At 39.4% G+C, this 23,713-nt stretch overlaps 1 protein-coding gene across 8 annotated transcripts in view; it reads right to left on the bottom strand.

The window, feature by feature from the left end:
- Window positions 1-614: 614 nt before the first annotated feature.
- The window catches only part of MATN2 (matrilin 2), a 72,167-nt gene continuing 49,068 nt past the window's right edge, over window positions 615-23,713 (bottom strand). For 3 of the 8 annotated variants that reach the window (XM_072999164.2, XM_072999167.2, XM_078393607.1), the window contains 13 exons: window positions 21,895-22,017; window positions 21,513-21,635; window positions 21,232-21,354; window positions 20,764-20,886; window positions 20,549-20,671; window positions 19,636-19,758; window positions 18,313-18,435; window positions 14,785-15,198; window positions 9,676-9,828; window positions 8,056-8,118; window positions 6,879-6,986; window positions 5,504-5,600; window positions 615-894 (listed from right to left, as the gene is read on the bottom strand). In XM_072999164.2, coding sequence (XP_072855265.2) covers window positions 837-894; window positions 5,504-5,600; window positions 6,879-6,986; window positions 8,056-8,118; window positions 9,676-9,828; window positions 14,785-15,198; window positions 18,313-18,435; window positions 19,636-19,758; window positions 20,549-20,671; window positions 20,764-20,886; window positions 21,232-21,354; window positions 21,513-21,635; window positions 21,895-22,017 — 1,754 coding nt within the window. In that variant the 3' untranslated portion in view covers window positions 615-836. The remainder of the gene's footprint in view (window positions 895-5,503; window positions 5,601-6,878; window positions 6,987-8,055; window positions 8,119-9,675; window positions 9,829-14,784; window positions 15,199-18,312; window positions 18,436-19,635; window positions 19,759-20,548; window positions 20,672-20,763; window positions 20,887-21,231; window positions 21,355-21,512; window positions 21,636-21,894; window positions 22,018-23,713) is intronic. The other 5 variants (XM_072999168.2, XM_072999169.2, XM_072999165.2 and 2 more) reach the window with 4 other exon arrangements.

Below are 23,713 nucleotides of genomic sequence, written 5' to 3'. Positions count from 1 at the left end.
AGTGGCGATGGGCAGGCTGGACAGGATGTGCCCCACGGACTGCACTTTACCCAGATCTGGGTCTCTGTGTTGTTTTCATTCAGCAACAGTTGCCATTTGGCTGTAGAAAACCTTGGAAAGATTGAGGTGAAGAAGGTAGCTAAGAAGCAGATACAGTAGTGCCCTGCATGACGACGACAATCCGTTCTGTCAAAATTGCTGTACAGCGAAATCGTCATCATGCAGAAAAAAACCCATTGGAATGCATTGAAAAGTGGTTAATGCATTCCAATGGGGAAATACCTCATCGTCCAGCGAAGATCGCCCATAGAGAACTGCTGATCAGCTGTTTAAAATCACTGTCTTCTGAATCTTCTGTCTGGAAAACAGCCATTTAACTTGTATCTATCCAAGATCACCCCACACAACATCTTCAGCTTTCATTTGGAGATGAACAGCTAGTTTTAGGAAGAGTTTGCTGTCCATTTTCTCTTGCAAATGTGCCTCCCTCCCACCCATCCCAATATTAGCATGACAGTTAAAGGGCATCCTCCATGAGAGTGCATTATTATGCACAATTCTGCACTAGAACCAAGATTATACCATCTTGAAACTTAACTAATTAAACTACAATCTTTTCAGCACCGGTTTATTATATTACATAGCTTATTTTGGTTGTTTTTAACAAGTACAGTTTTATAAAACATCTTGCAGTTTTGTCTCCAGTCAGTGAAAAATTCAATATAGTATGAAATACCACAGCAATAAATTCTTCTGGGAGAAGACTGTTCCATGTGTAGCTTTGGTACATTTTTTAATATATTTCAAACACAACAGACACTTCTGTTCAAAAAACTTCATCGGTATCTTAACTGATTTTCCAATGCTTCCATTCTTTTTGACATTTCTCCTAGTGATCGGAAATTAAGGAAAATATCTATTCAGTCTCATCCAGTAGTCATTGTCAAGATAGTGCTACAGAAATAATGATAAAGTGCCAATCCAATTGTTTTAAACTTAATAGGGTAGTGCATACCAAAATTCATTTGGCTGCAGAATTATTTGTGTGTGTCCAAGTAGGCCACTAAGTAAACACTAGTTTGGGCTGATCCAGAAGACTCCTATTTTATTACATGTGTATTAAGGTGATGCAAATTCCTATAAAGATGTGCAGCTGTGTAAGTGTAGTTACACAGTACAATATTCATATCTGTTGTCATGACAATTGTCATCTTATTAAAAAGTGCTATCACCCATTTGTAGAATGCCCCCCCCCAAGTGATGCATATCTGATTACATCTTCCTGTGATGGTACAGTATAACAGTTTACTGTCCTGGAACAGCTGAAATTTTACCAAGCTCTAATTTTACTGAGCTTTAGGGACTTATTTGTTAGTATAGATCTCAATAGCTCATATAATCTAGCTCCTACACATTGAAGATCTTTATAGAGAGAAAATGTGATTCCTGCAGATGGCATTTTTTACCATTTAATGCTTTCACTGGCCACACATTTCCCCCATGCAGGTTCTCAATGTTAGGAAGGTCTCCCAATCTTCCACAGCAGCTATTTGTGGAAAAATAGTGAAGACAGCTGTTCCACCTGCTTCCTCCTGCATTTTGGCAGAGAATTGGACCTGAAAATCTTTAGGGTCACTTCCAGATCTATATTTCTATGCGCTGAATGGCAGTCCCTTGGGTGTCAGTCTGAATCCAACTGACTATGTTTGGGTTTTTGTATGACAATATTTATGGGCTGATGCTCTGAATTTTGCAATTGCAGCTAGAGGGTGCTTATGCTACACTTGTAGCTCTATGAACTTGGTATGACATAATACAACAGTATTCATTTCAGTGGCTGCATATATTTGTCCAACCACATTTGAAAAGCGACAGATTACCCACTTGTAACTGTATTTCTTTGTATTTCTCTGTGATTCACACCCTCATTGGAAAATTCTAGAGCTTCTGCGGTAGCAAAAAACACATTAGAATAAGACCCCTCCCCCTCGTATAAATACCTTGGTGTCAAGGCTCCCCTTTCAGTTGTGTCAACCGCAGAATGGCGTGACAGTGGGGAGGACGGGTGGGAAGTGTAAATCACAGAGGTCCACTCAAACTAAAATTACAGGTGGGTAACCTGTCCTTCTTCATGGCCTCTGTGAATCACACCCTGGGTGACTAAAAAGCTGTCTTACCCATAGGCAGGGTGTCATGCCAAGGTAGCGGCTAGAACAACACATTCAAAGGCCGGATCAGACTTCCGCCGGAGATCAAGTCTATAATGCCGGATGGCTGTGCGCAGGTGGCAGACGTCTGGAAGAGGTACGCCGTGTAGGAATGCCATAGAGGTCGCCACTGCTCTGGTGGAGTGAGGGTGAATCACCTTCATGCATGCCACTGATATGTGAGGTGAATGCTTGAAGCGACCCATCTAGATATGAGTATAGTTTGAGATGTCACCTGGCGACCTTTAGTAGGTGGTTGATGACTTAGGAAAAGTCAAGTGGATGCCTGAAAGATTGGGTGCGTTGGACGTAAAAGGCAAGAGCTCACCTAACATCTAAAGTATGGAGGATTCTTTCTTGAGTTGTGGACGGTTGTGGATGGTGACGGGAAGAAGGAAAGAAGGATACATGGCTGAGAGAGATGGAACTGAGATAACGACTTTGGGGAGGAAAGAAATATCCATGGATAGTTTGACTTTGGAAAAAAAACTGTAAATAACAATAGTTGTGACATAAGGCTGCTAAATCACTAGCTCATCAAGCTGAGGTGGAAAAAGGTAAGTGAGGGTCTTGGGCCATCGGCCGACGAATGTATATCTTTGGGAGCGTTTGCCAATGGCAGCTTGGGAGCAGTATCGTTTGCACTTCCAATTCACACGGGAGGCGAAGAGGTCGGGAGTTGGTTTGCCCCATTGTTCGCATAGGTGAAGAAAAATTGATTGGTCTAACTCCCATTTGTGAGCTTGAGAGTTTGTGTGGCTGAGTAGATCAGCCAAGTTGTTGTTGTGGCCAGCAATGTGTAAAGCTGTGAGGCACCACTGTATTTGTCTGTTTCAGCATGTTGGCAAAATTGGAGGGAAAAGGGAAAAAAGGGGGAAGCAAAGTAGTGCAGCTGTGTGAGCTTTTGTGGATAAAAATCTTACTTCAGACATCAGAAAGTGGCAATCATTTATTAACACAGGAATGGGACTATCAAGCTGTTAATTATTTGCCATGTTTACCTGGCCTCTATCTTACCATCTGGGCTAGGGCCTGCTATCTTGTGCAATTTACATTATTGTGTTAATTAGCCATTGTCACTTTCTAGTACTTATTCCTAGTGTTATGAACCACTGTCACTTTGTTAATTATCCTTACCTGGCCATAATTCTTATCACTGTGGTGATATGTATCAATACAGAGGGTATGTATTTGCACTCCTTGGGATCCGAAAAAGTTAATTTTGATCCACAAAAGGTCACATCTGCTAGTCTTTTGAATAATAATTTATCCCCTCCTTCAATTTTGCAGCATGATTTTATTTCCTTTATACATGCTGAAACAGATTAAACATGGCTACCTTGCTGAGAAGTGCTACAATAAAAGGCATTTTTTTATAAGTGGTCTTATAAGAGCTGTCTGTGATGGATCAGGAAAGAGATCTTGATGTGCTGGTGGACAGCTTGATGAAAGCGTTAACCTAGCGTGTGGCAGCAGTGAGGAAGGCCAAATCCATGCTAGGTATCATTAAAAAGGGGACTGAAAATAAAACAGCCAACATTATAATGCCATTGTACAAGACCCTGGCAAGGCTGCACCCGGAGTATTGCATACACTTCTAGTCGCTGCACCTCAGTGGAACTGGAAAAGGAGCAAAAGAGAGCGACTAAAATGATGACAGAGCTGGGGCACTTCCCTTAGGAGGAAAGGCTACAACGTTTGGGACTCTTTAGTCTAGAGAAAAGGCACCTGAGGGGACACATGATTGAGATGTATAAAATTATGCAGGGAATGGATCAAGTGGAGAGAGGGAAGCTCTTTTCCCTCTCATGCACTGCCAGAACCAGGAGAAATCCACTTCAACTGAGTGTTGGGAGAGTGAGAACAGGCAAAAGAAAATATTTCTTGACCCAACGTGTTGTTAGCCTGTGGAACTCCTTGCCACAGGATGTGGTGGCGGCATGTGGCCTAGATGCCTTTAAAAGGGGATTGGACAGATTTCTGGAGGAAAAGTCCATCACAGGTTACAAGTCGTGATGGGGATGTATAATCTCCAGGCTTAAAAGGAAGGGACCTCAAAATGCCAGATGCATGGGCGGGGTATCAGGAGCAGGTATCTAGTTGTTTTGTGTGCTCCCAGAGGCATCTGGTGGGGCCACTGTGAGATACAGGAAGCTGGACTAGATGGGCCCTTGGCCTGATCCAGCAGGGGTCTTCTTATGTTCAATTTTTCCAGTAAGGTGGAGGACATAAAAAACTGTATCAAAGGTCTGTCTTATTTTGTTGCCATAGTAGCTAACTAAATGCCTTAGGGAGGCAATATGTATAACCATTATGACTGGTAACCACTTGTAGACATTATCTCTGATGATTATTCCCCAACCCTTCCATTTGCAAGTTGTCTCAGAGCTCTTAACCTATCCTACTCAATTGGCAGTGTGATCTAGCAAAGTGTTATGTCCTGTTATGGTGCATTTAATTTACAGTGACACTCAATGGGCTTTCAAAAGCTATTTAAATAATGGTTTTACTACCTCTAGTGAGTTTTCATAACCCAGTAAGAAGGTGGAGCTAGCTCACCTGAGCCCCAATTTGTCACTACACTACACTACACTGGCCCCTTAGTTGTTGTTTAAGAAGGGGTGAAATACAAGCTTGTACTTTCTTTTGCACCCATGAAACAGACTCAGTCGCAGAAGTTGATAGCATACTCTAAAGTTGTCATGTTAGCACTGCTTCTCCCTTTCACTTCAGTCTCCAAGATGCAAGACCAGGAGTTGGAAGGTCGAGAGGGAAAGCCTTTTCACCATAGGAGAGGTGAACAGCAGCTCAAGCAAAGACACGTGCCATGTATGAATGGCTCTCCTTTTGTCTCCACCCATTTATCAACGTGTATACAGATGTGTTCCATTGATTTATTATAAATAGATAGGATTGCAATCAATCTAGCTGTCTGTAGAGCCTATTAAAGTAGATTATATATAATTAACTAGACTTATGAGTATTTGTTTAGGAAATACTGGCCTAATTCAAAGTGAGGGAGATCTGCAAATGAAACTGCTGCTTACCAATGAAATCTGAGGTCGAGAGTTTTCTTTCCCTATACAGGCCCCTCTACACTTCAAAAATCTGCCAGGAAATCATCCAGAGCCATTTTCTGGACAGTACAGAGTTTGCAAAGGGAGGGGGGAGAGCTGGCACCAGTGCTGTCACATATGCACTGCAGTACCAGTTTGATAATGGATTTAAGCCACTATATCTTTTTCTCAAAATCTGCAAATTTATTCACTAGAGAACAGCTATTTAAAAGGATATGTTGCTGTGTTAGTTTTTTAACTGCAGCAGTTGCAGAATTCTGGAATGTTAGAAGATTTTCGCATTTGCACAGTTCTTTTGTGTCTTCTGAAGGTTTTCCTGAAAAATAATTGATAGGTGTTTGGAAAATCAGCTATACACAAATAATACAATCCATACCATGAAGAACACTACACTGGCAACAATAAATTAGGAATACATGGGGAACTGAAAGGACAATAAGAGTGGGAGATGCTTAGGAGTTTTTGTAGCTATAAATTTATTCTGCATTGCCCTATGGCTGGAGGTCTAATAGAAACAGCAATCTACTCTTTCTGATCCTTTTAAATTGAAACTGCTAAGGACTGAATCACAAATTCTACATGTGAAGCACACAACCTGTCACTGATACACAACACAAACACTTGTTGCTAATTCAGTTTAGCTGTCTTTTGGAAATCTCTGTCCCCACAGATTAGACGCACTAGTTACAGGGAAGGGTGAGCAGAAACAACAAAAATCTTCTTGATATCTTGCATGGCTAGTGAGTGGTGGGGCCGCTAGGAGACACATCAAGCCAATTCTGTCTAAATTACATTGGCTACCAGTTGCTGCCCGGGCTCAATTCAAAGTGCTTGTTTTGACATATAAAGCCCTAAACAGCTTGGGCCCTAGATACCTGAAGGACCGCCTCCTTCCATATGAACCTACCCGGCAGTTAAGATCTAGCCAGGGGGCCCTTTTGAAAGAGCCGTCCCTTAAGGAGGTAAGAGGGATGGCTTGTAGACAAAGGGCCTTCTCGGCAGCTGCCCCCAGACTATGGAACGCCCTCCCGACTGAGATTCGTCTGGTGCCGATGCTGATGACATTTCAGCACCAGGTCAAAACCTTCCTGTTCCAGAAGGCTTTTAATTGCAATAATATCAACTGTGGGTCCAATGGCAATTTTTAGAGTTTATATTTTAATTGCATTTTAATTGTTTTGACTTTTTATTGTATTTTAAATGTTGTAAGCCACCCAGAGAACTTTGGGTAGTGTGGGCGGCATATTAATTAATTAATTAAATATCAAACTTATTTGAGAAAGAAATTAGTAACAATTCCATAAACCTCTGTGTCTATTTCACATTACTGAAAACATGAACACTGTAAAGGTTAAAGGCTAATTGTTGATTATGGGCATGGGCATACTTCAAAATCTGATTTGAATGAGTGAGGAATATTAATCTTACAATGTGGCATGTTACTTTCAGTACCAGTTATAGTGGCAGCAAAGTTACGAGAATCAAAGATGATAGCTAGTGCTATCATAGCTAGTGCTATCATCTTAGATGAAGAACAAATCACTACAGTATGTCTCTACTAAATTGGGCATATGCAAAATTGAAACAGGTGTACCTGATGATGTTGATCGCAATTGTTTTTCCTCAAAAAGATACTTATGATGTACAGCAAAATTTGAACAAGCAAGAACATCTGTAATGGATAGGGTGGCTGCTTCAGGTTCTGCAAAAAACAACAGAAAGAATAGAACTGAGATTAAAACAGGAAGATTATCCCTACTGTATGCTCACAATTTCCTGTTTATCCACATCTAGCATCTTACTTCCCAAACTCAGCCTAGAATTTTTGAGATAACAGACAACTTTTACAACATGTTTACATAGTGATTTTATTATGAAGTGTTACAGCTGTTCTGGGTGTGCTTTGTGTAAATTTATACTTAATAGGGGCATTCTGCTGACAGAACTACTTCTATCAGTGGAACGTGTGTGTGTGTGTGTGTGTGTGTGTGTGTGTGTGTGTGTGTGTGTGTGTGTGTGTGTGTGTGTGTGTGTGTGTGTGTGTGTGTGTGTGTGTGTGAGAGAGAGAGAGAGAGAGAGAGAGAGAGAGAGAGAGAGAGAGAGAGAGAGAGAGAGAGAGATTTTCCCCCTTTCACTTACAACACTCATGTTAAAGCCTGCTCCAAAGTATTGGAAAACTTTCCAGAGTAGATCCTTGCTTGGTGTAGAAGACTGAAGTGGGGAAAAATATCTCATTCTGCTAAGGAGAGATGGACAATTGTGGCTCTCCACATTTTTTAAGCCTCCATTATTCTATAATTCTATGATGTGAGCTGGCACAGTGTTCAATTTAAGTCACTGTTGCATTCATCTCATAAACATATTTCCAGTGACAGTGACCCAGTGTAACTTATTTTGGAATAGACAGGCTGGAATCTAGGCAGGAGGTGGGAGGATGAGTCTTCTAAATATATGGAGACTCATCCTCCCGCCCCCTGCCCCCGCTACTGCTGCAATCGGCAGGAAGAGTGGGACCTTCGTGGTGCCAGGATGCATGAGTGGATGGGCTGGTCCTGGGGGCCAGACCTGCATTAGGTCCACCTGGGACAGGGGATAGTATTAAGTCAGAACTAGGATAGGTCTATTGAATGTCAGCTGCTTTGTAAGTTTCATTGATTCCATAGGACTACTCTAGTTGTAACTTACTACTAGATTTCAGCTAGAGTGTGGAAAGTGCTTACTGAAGAGCTTGCTGACATGGGAACATAATATACAAATACAGAATCTCAAACCTTCAGAATATGAATCTGCTGAATGAAACAGGTTTTCTGGAAAGTTCTGGTGGTCCTTCAGACCTGGAAGAAATACTGTATTGTCAAAAAGAAATACAGGCAGAATGAATTAAGCCAGCATTTATTAAGAAATCAGTAACAAAATCACAAGCTAGATGGATACTAGATGTGACTTTATAATTAAAAATGGCCTAGAAATATTGTTTGACAGTGTAATGAAATTAAACAGAACAGTTTCAGTTTTTTTACTTCACAGGCTTAGCTATGTCATTTCCAGTCATCCTTGAATTAGATGCACATTTATGCTGAGAGCTCACGGATTTGGCAGGAAAACTCCTATGACCTCAGAAACTGGGAAGTATCATGAAGCTTGTAACAAAGAGTTATCTGAAGCAACTGTTGTACTTGGAGCAGGGGTGAAAAATCAATGTATATTGGAACAGTTGGATGGGAAAATATCTGAAAAGTTAACAGGAAGAGCAGGCTGAGGTTGTGACACTCACAAACCTTCTCTATTTATGTATGCCACCATCTGAATGACAACCACTTCCAAGCCCTTGTAGAAATTTGGGGTTGCTACTTAACTTGTGAATAAGGACTCCTTCATTTTCTCAATCACCAAATGGCAAAACGGCAGTATTTCCTTAAATTTAGTTCAACATCTGCAGGACTCCATGTTTCCTTTGTTAGAAGGGCAAGCAAGAGGCCCAATACTGGACAGAGGAGCTTATGGCCCTCCAAAAAGCAGTTTCAGTTGCTTAATCTTTCTATGTTGTATCTCTGTACACTTTCTTGGGAAGGAAAGCTCTGGACGAAATAAAATTTGGTCTAAAGAGTAAAGATTCGGCAATATTTTTACTCTTTAAAAGCATCTTCTGCCACTAACAAATTAGTACTAAAAAGATGTTTTAGCACAAGCTTTCATGTGTGTGTGTGTGTGTGTGTTCTGTGCTGTCAAGTCAGAACTGACTTTTAGCTGCTCTAATAGGGCTTTCAAGGTAAGTGAAATGTTTAAGGAGTGATTTTAACAGTTCCACATCCCCAGTGAGTTTCTATGGCCAAGTGGGGATTCGAACCCTGTTCTCTAGAGTGTGGATTACAATCCACATATTCAGATGCATAATGAAGGTGATGTTCATGTGCCTTTTCAGATGCACCTAATGAAGGGGATAATAATCCATCAAAGTTCATTCTAAAGTGTTCTTTCCTCTTTTTTGTACATTACTGAAGTTCCACCCAATGTTCTGAAGGAATGGTTATTGGTGTTTTTCAGGAGTACAGATGATCTTGCTGCAGTGTACAGGAAGGGTAGGGTGTTACCATTTCTCTTGGGGATTCTAGCTGTATATTTCATACATGATTTGTTAAACTGGCAGAAGTAATACAAATGATTGTATATATTCCTGGCCTTAGAATAAAGTCATATATTCCCCCAGTGAAAAATAGCAAAAATATTACTATTCCTGGCAGCATGTTACTCTGCAAGTTTTACACGTATCCCTGTCGTTTTGCAGATGTTCAGAACAAATGTTCAGACTGCTTCCATCAGGTTCCAAATTCTGCCTGCCTTAACAGTTCATTCTGTCTGTTGTAGTCAGAATAATATATGATATTTAATACCTTCACAGATCCTTTTCTGGAGCTTTTCAGTAATCTCTCCCATGGCACTGAAATTCTCAGCATAGAAGAGATGTTTGTCTGGAGGGTCAGAAGCAATTTCTCGTAATTCTTCCTCAATAGCATTCCCTATTCCAATAGCATACATGGTGATTCCTGAGAAAGAAATGGCTTATTTTTAATTTTAGGCAATAATAACATAATAACATTTAACATCATTAACATTAACAACATTCATAGAAAAGAATACGCTTTAGTATTATTATCTGATCTCTTACATCAATGCAAGATGATTTTGCATGACTGGGAAAGGATATCGGTATTGATTCATTTAACAGAATTAACATTGCAAAGAGAATATCATTATTCATCCATTCAATCTTAATTCTACCATGGTGACATGCCATCTGCTAGAAAAAAGCCTGTTCAGATAGTGTTGAGCTATGACTTTGATTCAAAGGAGGTCAGTTGTACTTCAGTGCCAATAAAATCTATGTTCCTATACAACATGTAGTTAGACTCACAATTTAGACATTCTGCTGAAAATAATCTGATATTATTTTCTGTGACTAAGGGATAGAAAATAATGTGATGCACAACCACATGTGAGCTGCTGTTTTTTCTTGACGTCTATAACAAAGCAAAATCCCATCTTGTTTGAAGGCCAATATAAAGGATTTTGATTTGCACATTTTAATTTTCTTGGGACTTATTTTAGTGTCATGTTTATACCTATAAAATCTTACAAAATCCACTGGCTATGAACACAAAAACATGAGGACTAACATATGTTATAGATACAAACCAATAGAAGCATTAATAAATATACAACACTTTTTGTCCAAATTGTCCCATAACTAAAAATATTAAGAAAAGTTTGATTTATCACATATACTTTAAAAAAAGGAAAAAGTAAGTTATTCCTTGTGTTTAATTAATCCAATCACATCCTCTATAGTATATTTTGAAAACAGTAGATCCAAAGTCATTCATTAAAGGGATGACTTGCTAAACAAGTCTTCATATATTACCAGCTCCTATTGTCAATTTCTTTCCATGAAAACCTTGGAGAAGAGTGTATTCAACAATAGCATGGATGTCTTCAATCTTTTGCTACATTGCTTCTGTTTCAGGAAAACAGCCATGTAAGACTTTCACATTTTTAGTAAAAATTACATTAATAATTAATATTTCCCAGACAGTCTTGTAGTAGCCAGAAGGAAAATCTTAACGCTCATTCCAAATACTTGCTTTTCATGAATGAACAATCCAAGCAGGGGTCTGTTCTTTAAATTGTTACGTATCAACTATAAACAATCCTGATCATAAACATTCCTGATCAAGGGTCATGCGGAGCATAATTCTACTGGCTGTTCTAGGACTGCACTGATTCATAGGCCTCATTTTAACAGAATACTTGGCATATTTATCAATGGAGAAAGAAGTATAAATGTGCTGTGCTTGATTAATGGGTTCATTGTATGCCTTTGGGTGTATATTGAGGTCTGGATAATAAATATCTCCTCAGCCACAGACAATAACTCACCACAGGACTTTTACTACCAATATATAACATTTATCTAGTCCTGGCAGAAGAGATGCAACTCATAAGTTTCAGGGAGAAATCCAAGAGTGAAGGCCTAAGGATAGGCATATATATTTAAAACTGCTTATGCAATCCCACCTGTGGCTTCTGCCTATTTCCACAACTCTTCTCCAATCTGTTACAACTGATCGGGGCTCTAGATATATTAGCAGCGTTATGGATGAAAAGAAATGGGGGAGAGAACAGGCAGAGAAGAAAATAACTGTCATATCTTTCACCACATCATAATGCTAAACTGTTTGTGGGTTTTGAGGTTGAATTTTAACATGTCATTTGTGTACATAGGCAAGATTCATTCAGCTTTATATGCTATAAAACATTTTAGCCATAAATATTTTTAAAGGTTTTTCTATATTCTAATGACTACAGTGTGCACTCAGAATGCATCAGGACATCTTTGTTCAAGTATAAGTGCACTTCTCTTATGGCTTTAAATTATTTTATATTGTTTTAATTCAGTGCTGTTTTAATCCATGTTGTTAGATGTCTTGGTTCCTGCACTGGGAGAAAAGTAGGGCAGAAATAACATAAAATACAATAAAATTAAAACCTGTCGGTTAGCACTTAAAAAAGAGCCACTGGCAAGTCTTGAATTTTCGGTAGGCTTTTAAGTTGAGTGTAACTATCTGCATTACAATAGTGAATCTCTTGTCCCTTACCCCTCTTCTTTCCTTTCCTGGTGTGGTTCCAAGATGAGAAATATTTGCTTTCACTTTAAATTAACTATTTAATTTAATCTAATTTCTGGGTATTCTGATTTATTTAAATTATGAAATACTAGATAGAGTTTAAGTTTATCACAAGTCCCTAGGGAAACTATGATTTAGTGTTTATGTAGAAAATAGGCCATTGGAAGATTTAAACATACATGCATGCATATTTGACGCCTTTCAATTTTGATAGCATCAGTAAAGTACACTGCTTTTCCAGATGGGCTCTACATTAATTCCTTCAAAACCTGTCAGAGTCCACATTGCAGCAGTGGATGGAGTTTGAAAAATAGGTGAACCTAGACACAAAGTGGGAGGAGCTAATGCCAAAGTGGGTGGGGTCTGCAAAATAGGTGGGAGATTAGAAACCGACTCCAGATCACATCAATTGAGAATGGCATCTTTATATGAACCTTGAACCTCAGTTCCACACAGATCCCAAGCACTCTTGGTGTACCAAAATATGCCTGCCTTCGTATTTTCAGTGCCTGAGAAGCAAAGGGGTTGTATCTGTACTTAATAATAAACATTACATGCCATCAACTTAATTCTAACTTACAGCGACCCTTTTCAGAGTCTTCTGGGTATACGCAGAAGTGCTTTAACACTGCCTTCTTGTAGGGTCGGCCATGTACAGATGCACTATTGCAATGCAGATAGTGTTACAGTACAACTTAAAAGCCTACGGAAAATCTTAACAGTGTTTGAATATCAGTGCAGACAGCCAAGGGAATAAGGCTTTTGTTATTGTCATAAAATAAATGACGTCTTTACAACTTTCCTATACTGCTTCTAAATTACTTGGGGTACAAGTTTAGAGTTCCTTTATTCATATTCCAGAGGGGTGGCTATTTTAGCTTGCAGCAGTAAAAACAACAAGACTTGGATCCAGATGTCCTATGAACTGAATTTTCCTGACGGAAGAGCCCTTTGGGGAGGGGGGAAAGGAGGGCAAAACAATCTTCACACATTCATCTTTCCCTTGCAATGACTGTTCTAGAGGGTAGGAACATCCTTAAGACCACAGTGGCATGTGGCATGGTGGGCTGGCAGAAGAACAAGAAAAGAGAAAGCTGTCTCCCAATTCCTCCAATGGTAGCTTTTGTAGGAGCTCTGCAAAATTCATGGAAGGGACTCTGGGGACAACCCAAAATCTGATGACATCTTAAGGAAAGGCTCATTTCCCTTGTTCATGGAGCTACACCCAGCCAATATTTATATGGTACAAATGATGGAGGAGAAGCATTTCCATTCGTTTCCCCTCCCCACAGCTGTTTAGCAGCTGCAAGCAATGGGAGTGAGTTAACTTACCCCAGATGCTGGGCTGGCATGGATTACCATTCGGTTTTGGTCTATCTTTGGATACAAGGAGAGCTATGGAGCCTTCATATCTACAATGTCTACTGGATCACTCCAACTCCCACCCTAGCATGCCTCCTTTCCTCCTCTCTGTCTTCTCTGAAATGAGTTTCCACACACTGGTGCTATCTCTGCTTGTTCTTGTTTGTTGTTGTTGAAAATTGGGATCGATCATCCCAGCATTTGCATCCGCACATGGGGAGGGGATTTGTTGCTGGATGCAGTAGGATGCACTCGGCCATTCTAGTACTGTTTGGTCACCTACATCTAGAATTTATCCCTGACATCTCACTCCCAAGACAAATTATTCTCTCTTTATGCTGTTCTCTTCTGCCATCTTCCTGTCTACACCACTCTCTCCCCACCTCCCTCCTTGTTTTATGTGTCCACATGGTATTAAGACTGAGCAGTAGGAAAATGCTCATAAGGATACCTCATCAAATGACTCACACCCACAAAATGCATGTATCAGCACGGAGCAATGCAGTGTTAAGAGTCCACACAAACAGATCCCAGATAGAAGCAAAGCGGATCAAAAATACACTGCCAGAAAGTGTGGTGTAAGAAAACCAGAAAGCAAGCAATTTAATGTCCCACTTTGAATAACAGATGCAATGAAAACTGAACAAATGCTGAGTGTGGAGGGGTTCAAAAAAGTCAGAAAAGAAAGATTTATGGAGGTTTCTGCTGGAGTTGGGATTTGCGATCTAAGGTCAGATCACTTCCTCTGAGGATTGCCCTCCCTGTCAACTCTTGAAGTGATAATACACCTATCCCATAGTTCAGGGACGCTGCCCAAAGACTATAGGCTTAATTGCGGCTTAATTGGGCATTAAATATGACTTTAAAAAAATAAAAATCTTGAAGGTCCTTACAATGCAGATGGGTCTAAATATTTTGAACGGTTTAATCTGAGATATAATGATGTGCTGCTAGCCAGTTACTAGTTTATACTGCTGTTTTACATTGTCATTTTAATTTTACTGTTATATTGTATTCTATTATTTTTACCTTGTATTTTATGTCTTATGTAACTGACCTTGTGGCAAATCTGTTCTAAAATGAAGCTTGAAATAAACTGAAATAAACTAATTGAAATTTTGTCTCGATTTTTTGTTTGAATTTTAATATGTCCCTTGTGTCTTCATTGAGTTTTATATATTATAATAATATATTAGCCAGAAAGATTTTTTAAAGGTTAGCCCATGTGCTGAAGGAAACTGTGTGCATTCAAATTACATCAGGTCTTTTTTTGTTCAAATCGCATTAAAATTTTGCACCTTAAACTCTTTTGTGTGTGAGTGTCTTGATGACATCACAGATGTAGTGGAAAAATACAGAAAGCTCTTGATCAGAACCTATGTATACACATATTAATAACCAAGACTTTACCCAATGTCTTTAAAATGTATAATTCTAAGAAAACTTGCACCATACCACGTTTCTTTGCTTTAGTAGCCCATTCAGAAACTTCATCTTGGGACCGTCCATCTGTAAACACCACAGACACCCTGGGCACTTTTGCTGAGAAATGTCTGGCCCCTTCTACTTCAGTGAAGCTTCTCTCAGCCATTTGCTTCAGGGCAAGTCCAGTCATGGAGCCTTTCCCCATATATTTCATTTGGGACACAGCTTTCTTCATGTCTTTGGCTGTACTGAATTGTTTCAGTGTAAATTCTGTGTGAACCTGAGTAGAATATTGCAATAAACCAACTCTTGCAGCTTTAGGTGATATGGAAAGAGAATCCAAGATTCCTAAGACAAATTCCTTGACAATTTCAAAGTTATTTTCTCCCAGACTTTTTGAGCCATCTATCACAAACATCAGATCAACTGGGCCTTCAGTGCACCCTGTTAAAAATAAAATTAAAAATGCAAAAGGAAGAAGGAAGAACATAAGAGCGAACATAAGAGCAACAGCAAAGCGACATAATCTTGTTGTGCAACCTGGGGGCTTCTTATTACATTCTGGAAATGCCATATCAAATACATACCAGGAATCACTTATGTTTTTGTTCATAACTGAGAAACTAGAAAACATCCCAAAGTGTCCTTAGTAGCCAGATGGGCAGTATATAAATGGAATGAATGAATTAATTTAAAAAGTTGCTCTTGTGCAACTTCCTATGCTAAGCAACAGCATTTCTGCCTTTTTCTTGTATTAAAATGGATGGTAAAATCATTGTCCCCAAATCTGATGCCTTTAGCATGTATGTAGTTTGCATATGGAGTTCCATGAGAGGAAATTTTCAGATCAGAAATTCTCATGCCTGAACAACTTTCTGAGAGTTCTTTAGACTTTTATAGATCTCTAAGAAGTCAGAAACCTGTGTTCATCACAGCTGGCATTTATCCCTGAAAATTGTTAATTCCAGTGTGAACCAGATAGCTGTTCCCAATCATCTCAACATTGACCTGGGTATCAATCAATAAGTATTTTCATTGTTGCAATGATTCTAGGCAACATTAGCTTGTCTATTTCTACAAGGTTTATTCATCTGTACTGCTTCTATGTTCCGTGTGCATAAAATGAAATTCAAAAATTAACAATTCAGACTGAATCAAATAGATTCTTACAGCTATGAAAAGAACTTCAGGGAAAAATACATAAAAGAATATGAGACTAAACTTAAGTTGCAGGCAAATACTTAAATCAGAAAAATACATTTCATTTCAAAATGCAGGAACATGAAAGATAAAATAAAATGCCAAAAAAAATCTTAATTACATTCTAAAAATGCATAATCAAAAGCAGAGAATACATCTCTAAAATACATAATTAAAAAGCAAAAAGCATTATTTGAACAATCTTTAACGTTTAAGCATAAGACTAGACACATTTGAAAAAATGTTTTAAGTGTCGACCCTGCCAAACCAGTATGCAGGATGTCCTCATTTGTTCTGAGATGCTGCTGTGAGCTGGTGCCTAGTATCAACATTGTTAGCATCTGGTGTATGTGGCATGTTTGTTGCATCTATGTATTATGTGTCTTTTGCTTCCCTATATTTATATTTTTCTTAGTTGTTTACATTTCCCCTTCAGCTGTAAACAACTGGATTTTGCCAGTGTAATAAATTACTGATCTCTATAAACAGTCAGAAAATCTTTAATGGAAATTTCAATTGATTTTACTAAGGTAGCAAAATACAGTTCCCATAAATCATGAGATTAGCAAGTTGTTACTGTGGCAGATAACATCCTTTATTTTAACTAACGGCATCACTGCATCTGTGGGAATAGCTAACTGATCTCATAATAATTTACTAGGGTATTGCTTTACTGGATAGGCAAAAACACCATGAACCAATGTTCCCTCTAATTTTCATCCCCACTGCGCAAGAGCCTTGCCTCTGTGCGCGGGGGGTGATTTCATCCAAAAACCAGAAGTAGGCACTGCTGCTGCACGGCACCAATGAAGCTCTGAGCACCTGCTTGCACCTTAGAGGGAACATTGCCATGAGCATAAAGTGTTGGTGAACTAAGTTGGTCAGGTCCCAGTTTACTCTATCCACATTTTTTTTTATTCTAAGAGGTTTTTTCCTCAATTGTTTTGTATTTCCTTACCCTTTCTTATCTTATCCTCCACGCTCAAGTGATAGGTATGAAAGTTCTTTTGCAAGGCAATGTTATTTTATACTGACCTTGCTTTCAGACTTTGATGGAGAACTGGTTGATTGATTCACAGTGCCTTTTAGTAAACTGCTGTTCAGACCTCATTTTAAAAACACAATGTACATGTTTAGGATTGCTTTTACTATACCTCCCATAATTATACACTCTATAAATGCACATTTTCAAATCTTGACAACACTGTGCTAGGGCATGATGTACAGATAATTCCATTCTTTTTCTGAAGAATGCTTCAACGTGAAGTGGACTGGGGTTCACATTCTCTCCCTCCCTCCCTCTCTCTCTCTCTGTTTGTGTGTGTGTGTGTGTCTGACAAGATGGGACTATCTGTTTATGCATAGCTCTATAGATTTAATGGACTCTCACTGACATTTGAATCACAATTAGTTAACATATGTAACACCTGTCTTTAATACAGAAACCAACTTATTGAATGATACAAAATTTACACTCTAAATGTGCCTAATAAACATAAAAGAGTTTGTTCTTAATACACATAATTATGCAGACTGAACCTAATTACATCATTAGAGCCTAACTACATGTGTGAAATTACTTACAAGTGAGTCCAGGGACCAGTTTTTTTTTAAAGAAAAGCATCTTCTGGGTGTTGAAATGATTAATGTTGATGTTGAAGAACAGATACAGTAATTATGGATGTATACAAACATACTGTACTCCTGCAGCTTATCTTGCCATGTTGAAAAGTTTGTGTAAGACATATTATCCAGAGAAATATTTCATTTCATTTTCCAGGACAATCAAGTGCATTTGATCAATGGCCCCCTCAGTCTGTTCCAGTCAGCCAAACAAAGCACCATCTCTAATATGACAGGGGCATTTGTGCACCATTATGAGAATTTTTAATGGCGCAAAGGGCAGAGGAATATATGAAACAGAGTAAGGCTGGAGCAGGCAGTGTCCAGACTTTTAATAATATGGAAGTTTTAGGAGCTGCAACAACCCTACACCCAGTGCTGAGAAAGAATTATAGGTATGTACACAACGCAACTGTTTTTCATGGTGTACTCAAAACACATCAGGATATTTTTGTTCAAGTCATATTATACATCTATATTGGCTCTGACAATATTCTGTGTATTATAAATACCCTTATCATCCTTTCACTATGCCTCCCTGAGGCTTTGCAGCACTTTTATATTTTGCAGAAAGAAAGAAAGAAAAGAAAGAAAGAAAAGAAAGAAAAGAAAGAAAGAAAAGAAAGAAAGAAAGAAAGAAAGAAAGAAAGAAAGAAAGAAAGAAAGAAAGAAAGAAAGAAAGAAAGAAAGAAAGAAAGAAAGAAAGAAAGAAAGAAAGAAAGAAAGGTGCCTTACTTCTGCACATCTTCCCATTGTCTTCCAGTATGAATCCTTCATGACACTTGCAGATGAATGAGGAGTTATTATTTATACAAATGTGCTCACAACCATGCTCAGTGTACTTGCAAGGGTCTTTACCTAGAAACATAACACAGATTTTTAGTATTCTGCATCAATTTTATTAAAAAATGTTCCAGTAGTCTGATGATTGAAAAGCAGTCAGGTGAAGTGTTTCACGTCTTTTAATCTTAGCAGCCAAAACAAGGTGGCTGTAGGAAAGAAGGAATCATCTCGCTTCCTGCCCAAGATCTTTCTCATATTCCTAACACTGCAGAGCCTCACAAGTCACAACCAAGCACAAGTCACAACCAAGCATCAGTGACTGAAACCCTTGACAAGGGATGAGAGACAGCCCAAAAGCCACATCTAGGCCCCAATTCAGTTTTTACAATCCTGGGCCACTGTCAGATTGTTTTATCCATCAAAAAGAACAGTCTCCAGGAGCTCCTAGATGTAATTCTGCCACAGGAGTGGCCCATGCCTTTTAAAAAGCTTTTAAACCCTTTCCTTTGTGAAAACATAGACTTTTGGGTGACTTCCAACTTTTCTTTACTCCTCTGCATTTGGAGGAACTGTTGCATCTTCTGGTGCATTCTGGAGTCAAACACTGGCCCTGGGCTCCCACAGCTTGCCTGTCCATCTAGACCAAGGTGAGTAACCTACTGATTGTGGTCAAAATCTACATGGCAAATCATTTTATCTGGACCCTCCCTGCCTACTGGTATGGCGTGTAAAAGGAATGGTAGGAGATCAAGTAGTTAAAATAAGCAGCATACTTAATTAGCAAATCTGTTGAGCCTCAAACCAGTGCATACTCCCTTCAGTTTCAACCTGAGAGAGGAATGGGGGAGAAAGGGCAGACATGGCAGCAAATGCTCAGCAAATACCTGCAGTAACCATGCACTGATGCGGTCTGTGCTTCTCCTAATAGAAAGGTTGATGGACTGCTATTGCAAATATTTCTATCTGATACATGTCTTACATTTGTGTGTCTTATAGACATCTCTACCTGAAATCAGCCAATGCATTTTATTAATGCACATTTATAATAGTTAAATTTTAAAACATTTTAATTATCACCATGAATACTAGAAAACCTGCCATTCTATCTTCCAAAAACCCATTTCCATTAACCACCATACTTCAGAATAATACCTAAATGGCATTTTCCCATGAATAATTTGTCAGTTTGATGCAGAAATGTAGCTATTTGTAATAGTAATGTTTACATTACTTATGTTATACAATGCACAAGTTAAGAAGGAAAATTAAGCTTACGTTTACAGGTTTTCCCATCACTTTGTAACACATATCCTTCAGTGCACTGACAAAAGTATGATGTTTCACTATTCACACATAGCTGTTCGCAGCCATGGTCATTCAACAAACAATAGTCCATTCCTGGGAAGGGAAGGATATAAATACTAGTAAGTTATTCATGTAAATTCAGAGCTATTCAAACAGTGGAACAGGGCCTACTTGAAATGGCAGGTCAGGGAGATGAAATGAGAATTGATCAGCATTTCTGTGTCTGTCAATTTTTTAATGAATTTATGAGGCAAAATCAATACCCTGTTTCCCCAAAAATAAGACATGGTCTTATATTAATTTTTGCTTAAAAACATATGAGGGCTTATTTTCAGGGGATGTTTTTTTTTCATGTACAACAATGTACATTTATTCAAATACAGTATGTCATCTTCTGATTGCTGCACAATGGTGGAGGGCAGGGGTTCACTTAACAGGGGCTTATTTTTGGGGTAGAGCATCCTGAAAAATCATACTAGGGCTTATTTTCAGGTAAGGTCTTATTTTCGGAGAAACAAGGTAAAAAAATGAGATTAAATGGAACTGATTCTAGAAAAAATGTACAAAATACAAATGCAGTTGTTTTCAGTCTCCTCTTATGCATACTGCAAGAGAAAAGATGATGGCAGGGGAGAGCGTCTGAGCACGTGTTAAGCAAGCTTGTTAATGTAACATTAAATTACAATTTAGTGTTACACTTGAACCAGCCCTGCACGTTTACAAACACAAAATGTTCTGAGTAGGGGAGCACATTAGATTTTGTATGTTATTTTTCTGTAGGTGTTTTTAAAAAAACTATTATAGTTGTTAAATAAAAATAACATTCAAAAAGAACACACTTTTCAGAGTAAACAAGCAATTAAAAACAAGGAAAGTTACTTACTTCTACATGTTTTCCCATCTTCCATTAATATGAATTCATCATGGCACCTGCAGGTATATGAATCATCCGTATTTACACAAACATGTTCACATCCATGGTTAACGGACTTGCAGACATCTTGATCTGAATGGAGTTAACAGTTATGTGTATAAAAATTTTTAACAGATGCAACAAATTACGTTTTTTTAAAAAAAGATGAAGATCAAAATGCTCACTTCTGCAGGTTTTCCCATCATCCTTTAATATAAACCCCTCATGGCACTTGCAGACGTAGGAGTAATCACTGTTAACACACAGGTGCTCACAACCATGACTGATGGAGTTACAGAGGTCTTTACCTGAGGGTAATTTAAAGAATTCATACATTTTTCTAGGTGAAACAATTGCAATAAAAAAACCCCAACTAATATGGGAAAGATTAAATTAAGCTCAAATAACAAACCATATACTGTATATGCAGTTGTCAAGATGAAATTACATGGCAAATAACAGAGCAGTATTCATTGTCTAGCTGACTGGATACTTAAATGGTTTAAGTGTCTTGGCTTAAGCCAGAGGCTGGGAGTTCAATTCCCCACTGTGCCAATCAGAACTGTTCCTACTTAGGTTCTGAAATCAGACAAAATCAAGTGTGCTAAGGGTGGTCGTGTTGTTATACAGTCTGACTTCAGGGCTTTACTTACTTCGGCAGCTTTTCCCATCCTCCCTCAGTAGGAATTCTTCATGGCAGCTACAAACATAAGAACTGTCAGCATTGATGCAAAGTTGCTCACATCCATGCTCCACAGTGTTACAGACGTCTCTCCCTGAAAACAGCCAATTCATTTCTATTAACACAGATTTAAAATTTTTTAATTCAGTTTGATGCAGAGATGTAGTTACTTGCAGTACTAGCTAAATGCTGACATTACTTACAGTATTTATGTTATAAAATGCACAAGTTAAGAAGGAAAATTAAGCTTACGTTTACACGTTTTCCCATCGCTTTGTAACACAAATCCTTCAGTGCACTGGCAAGAGTATGATGTTTCCCTATTCACACATAACTGTTCGCAGCCATGGTCATTCAGCAAACAATAATCCACTCCTGGAGAGGGAAGGACATAACATTTTATTAGACGACTCTTCCGTGTAACATGAGACCAATTCAAGCAGTTGAACAGGGCTTACTTCTAACCTATCCCTACCCACAGGGGCTCATAGTCCTAAAAAAGAGAAGGGAATTTTTTTTTCTCCCACCCCAGTACCAATCAGACCTGATCCTACTTAGGTTCTGAAATCAGACAAAATCAAGTGTGCTAAGGGTGGTGTGTTGTTATACAGTCTTACTTCAGGGCTTTACTTACTTCTGCAGCTTTTCCCATCCTCCCTCAGTAAGAATCCTTCATGGCAGCTACAAACATAGGAACTGTCAGCATTGATGCAAAGTTGCTCACATCCATGCTCCACAGTGTTACAGACATCTCTCCCTGAAAACAGCCAATTCATTTCTATTAACACAGATTTAAAATATTTAAATTCAGTTTGATGCAGAGATGTAGTTACTTGCAGTAGTAGTATTATAATTATTTATTTAACTTATATGCCATCCACACTACCTAAAGGTCTCTGAGTGGCTTACAACAATTAAAATACAGTAAAAAAAAAAATAAAACAATTAAAATATAATTAAAATATATACTCTAAAGATTGCCATCAGGACCCACAGTTGATATTATTTCAGTTAAATGCCTTCTAGAACAGGAAGGTTTTGACCTGGTGCTGAAATGTCATCAGCATTGGCGCCAGACAAATCTCAATTGAGATGGCGTTCCATAGTCTGGGGGCAGCTGCCGAAAAGGCCCTTTCTCTACAAGCCATCCTTCTTACCTCCTTGAGGGACGGCTCTTTCAAAAGAGCTCCCTGGCTAGATCTTACCTGCCGGGTAGGTTCATATGGAAGTAGGTGGTCCTTCAGGTATCCAGGGCCCAAGCCATTTAGGGCTTTATATGTCAAAACAAGCACTTTGAATCTGGCCTGGGTAACAACTGGTAGCCAATGTAATTTAAACAGAATTGGCTTGATGTGTCCCCTAGTGGCCCCACCACTCAGCAGCTGCGCAGCTCAATTCTGGACCAGTTGCAGTTGCCGGACTGTCTCCAAAGGCAGCCCCACATAGAGCGTATTGCAATAATCTATACGAGATGTTACCAGTGCATGTGTAACTGTCATGAGACTCCACTCATCGAGGTAGGGCCATAGCTGGTATAATGTCCGCAGGTGAAGGAAGGCGCCCCTGCCACCGAGTCCATCTGGGCATCCAGTGTTAGATTGGGGTCCAGAAGCACTCCCAAGCTGTGGACCCTGTCCCTTAGGGGGAGTGTAACCCCATTCAGGGCAGGGAAATAGCCCTCCAGCCTGTCCAGCGAAGCACCTACTAATAGCGCTTCTGTCTTGTCTGGAACCCTCAACCAGTCCATTATCAGGTACAGACACGAGCTCAGCACAGAAACCACCTCGCCTGGATTGGTGGAAAATGAGAGGTAGGGCTGACTGTCATCAGCATAATGCTGACTCCTCAGCCCGAACCTCCTGATGATCTCTCCCAGCGGTTCCATCTAGATGTTAAACAGCATGGGGGACAGTATCAAGCCCTGAGGAACTCCATGATATAAATGCCATGGGACAGAGCAAGTGTCCCCCAGCACCGCCCTCTGGACATGGTCAGCCAGGAAGGAGCAGAACCACCATAAAGCAGTGCCTCCAACTCCCAACCCAGCCAGCCTATCCAGAAGGACACCATGGTCGATGGTGTCCGAAGCCGCTGAGAGGTCCAGGAGCATCAACAGGGTCACACTCCCCTGTCTCTCCCAACCAAGGCAGTCTCCATACCAAAGCCTGGCCTGAAACCCAATTGAAGTGGATCCAGAAAATCCATTTCATCCAGCAGCACCTGGAGTTGCCCAGCCACAACCCGCTCCAACACTTTGCCCAAATAAGGGAGGTTCACCACTGGTCGATAGTTAACCACCAGCCTTGGGTCCAGGTTAGGCTTTTTGAGGAGTGGCTGAATTACCGCCACTTTCAAGGTCGTAGGGACCACTCCCTCTCTCAAAGAGGCATTCATGGCCTCCTGGACCCAGGTGCGAACCTCCCTGGCAGATCTTCCAATTAGCTGATGGGCAA

This window comes from Pogona vitticeps, chromosome 4 (assembly GCF_051106095.1).
Source record: "Pogona vitticeps strain Pit_001003342236 chromosome 4, PviZW2.1, whole genome shotgun sequence".
Classification (NCBI taxonomy): domain Eukaryota; kingdom Metazoa; phylum Chordata; class Lepidosauria; order Squamata; family Agamidae; genus Pogona; species Pogona vitticeps.
This window is presented reverse-complemented; position numbering and strand designations above follow the sequence as displayed.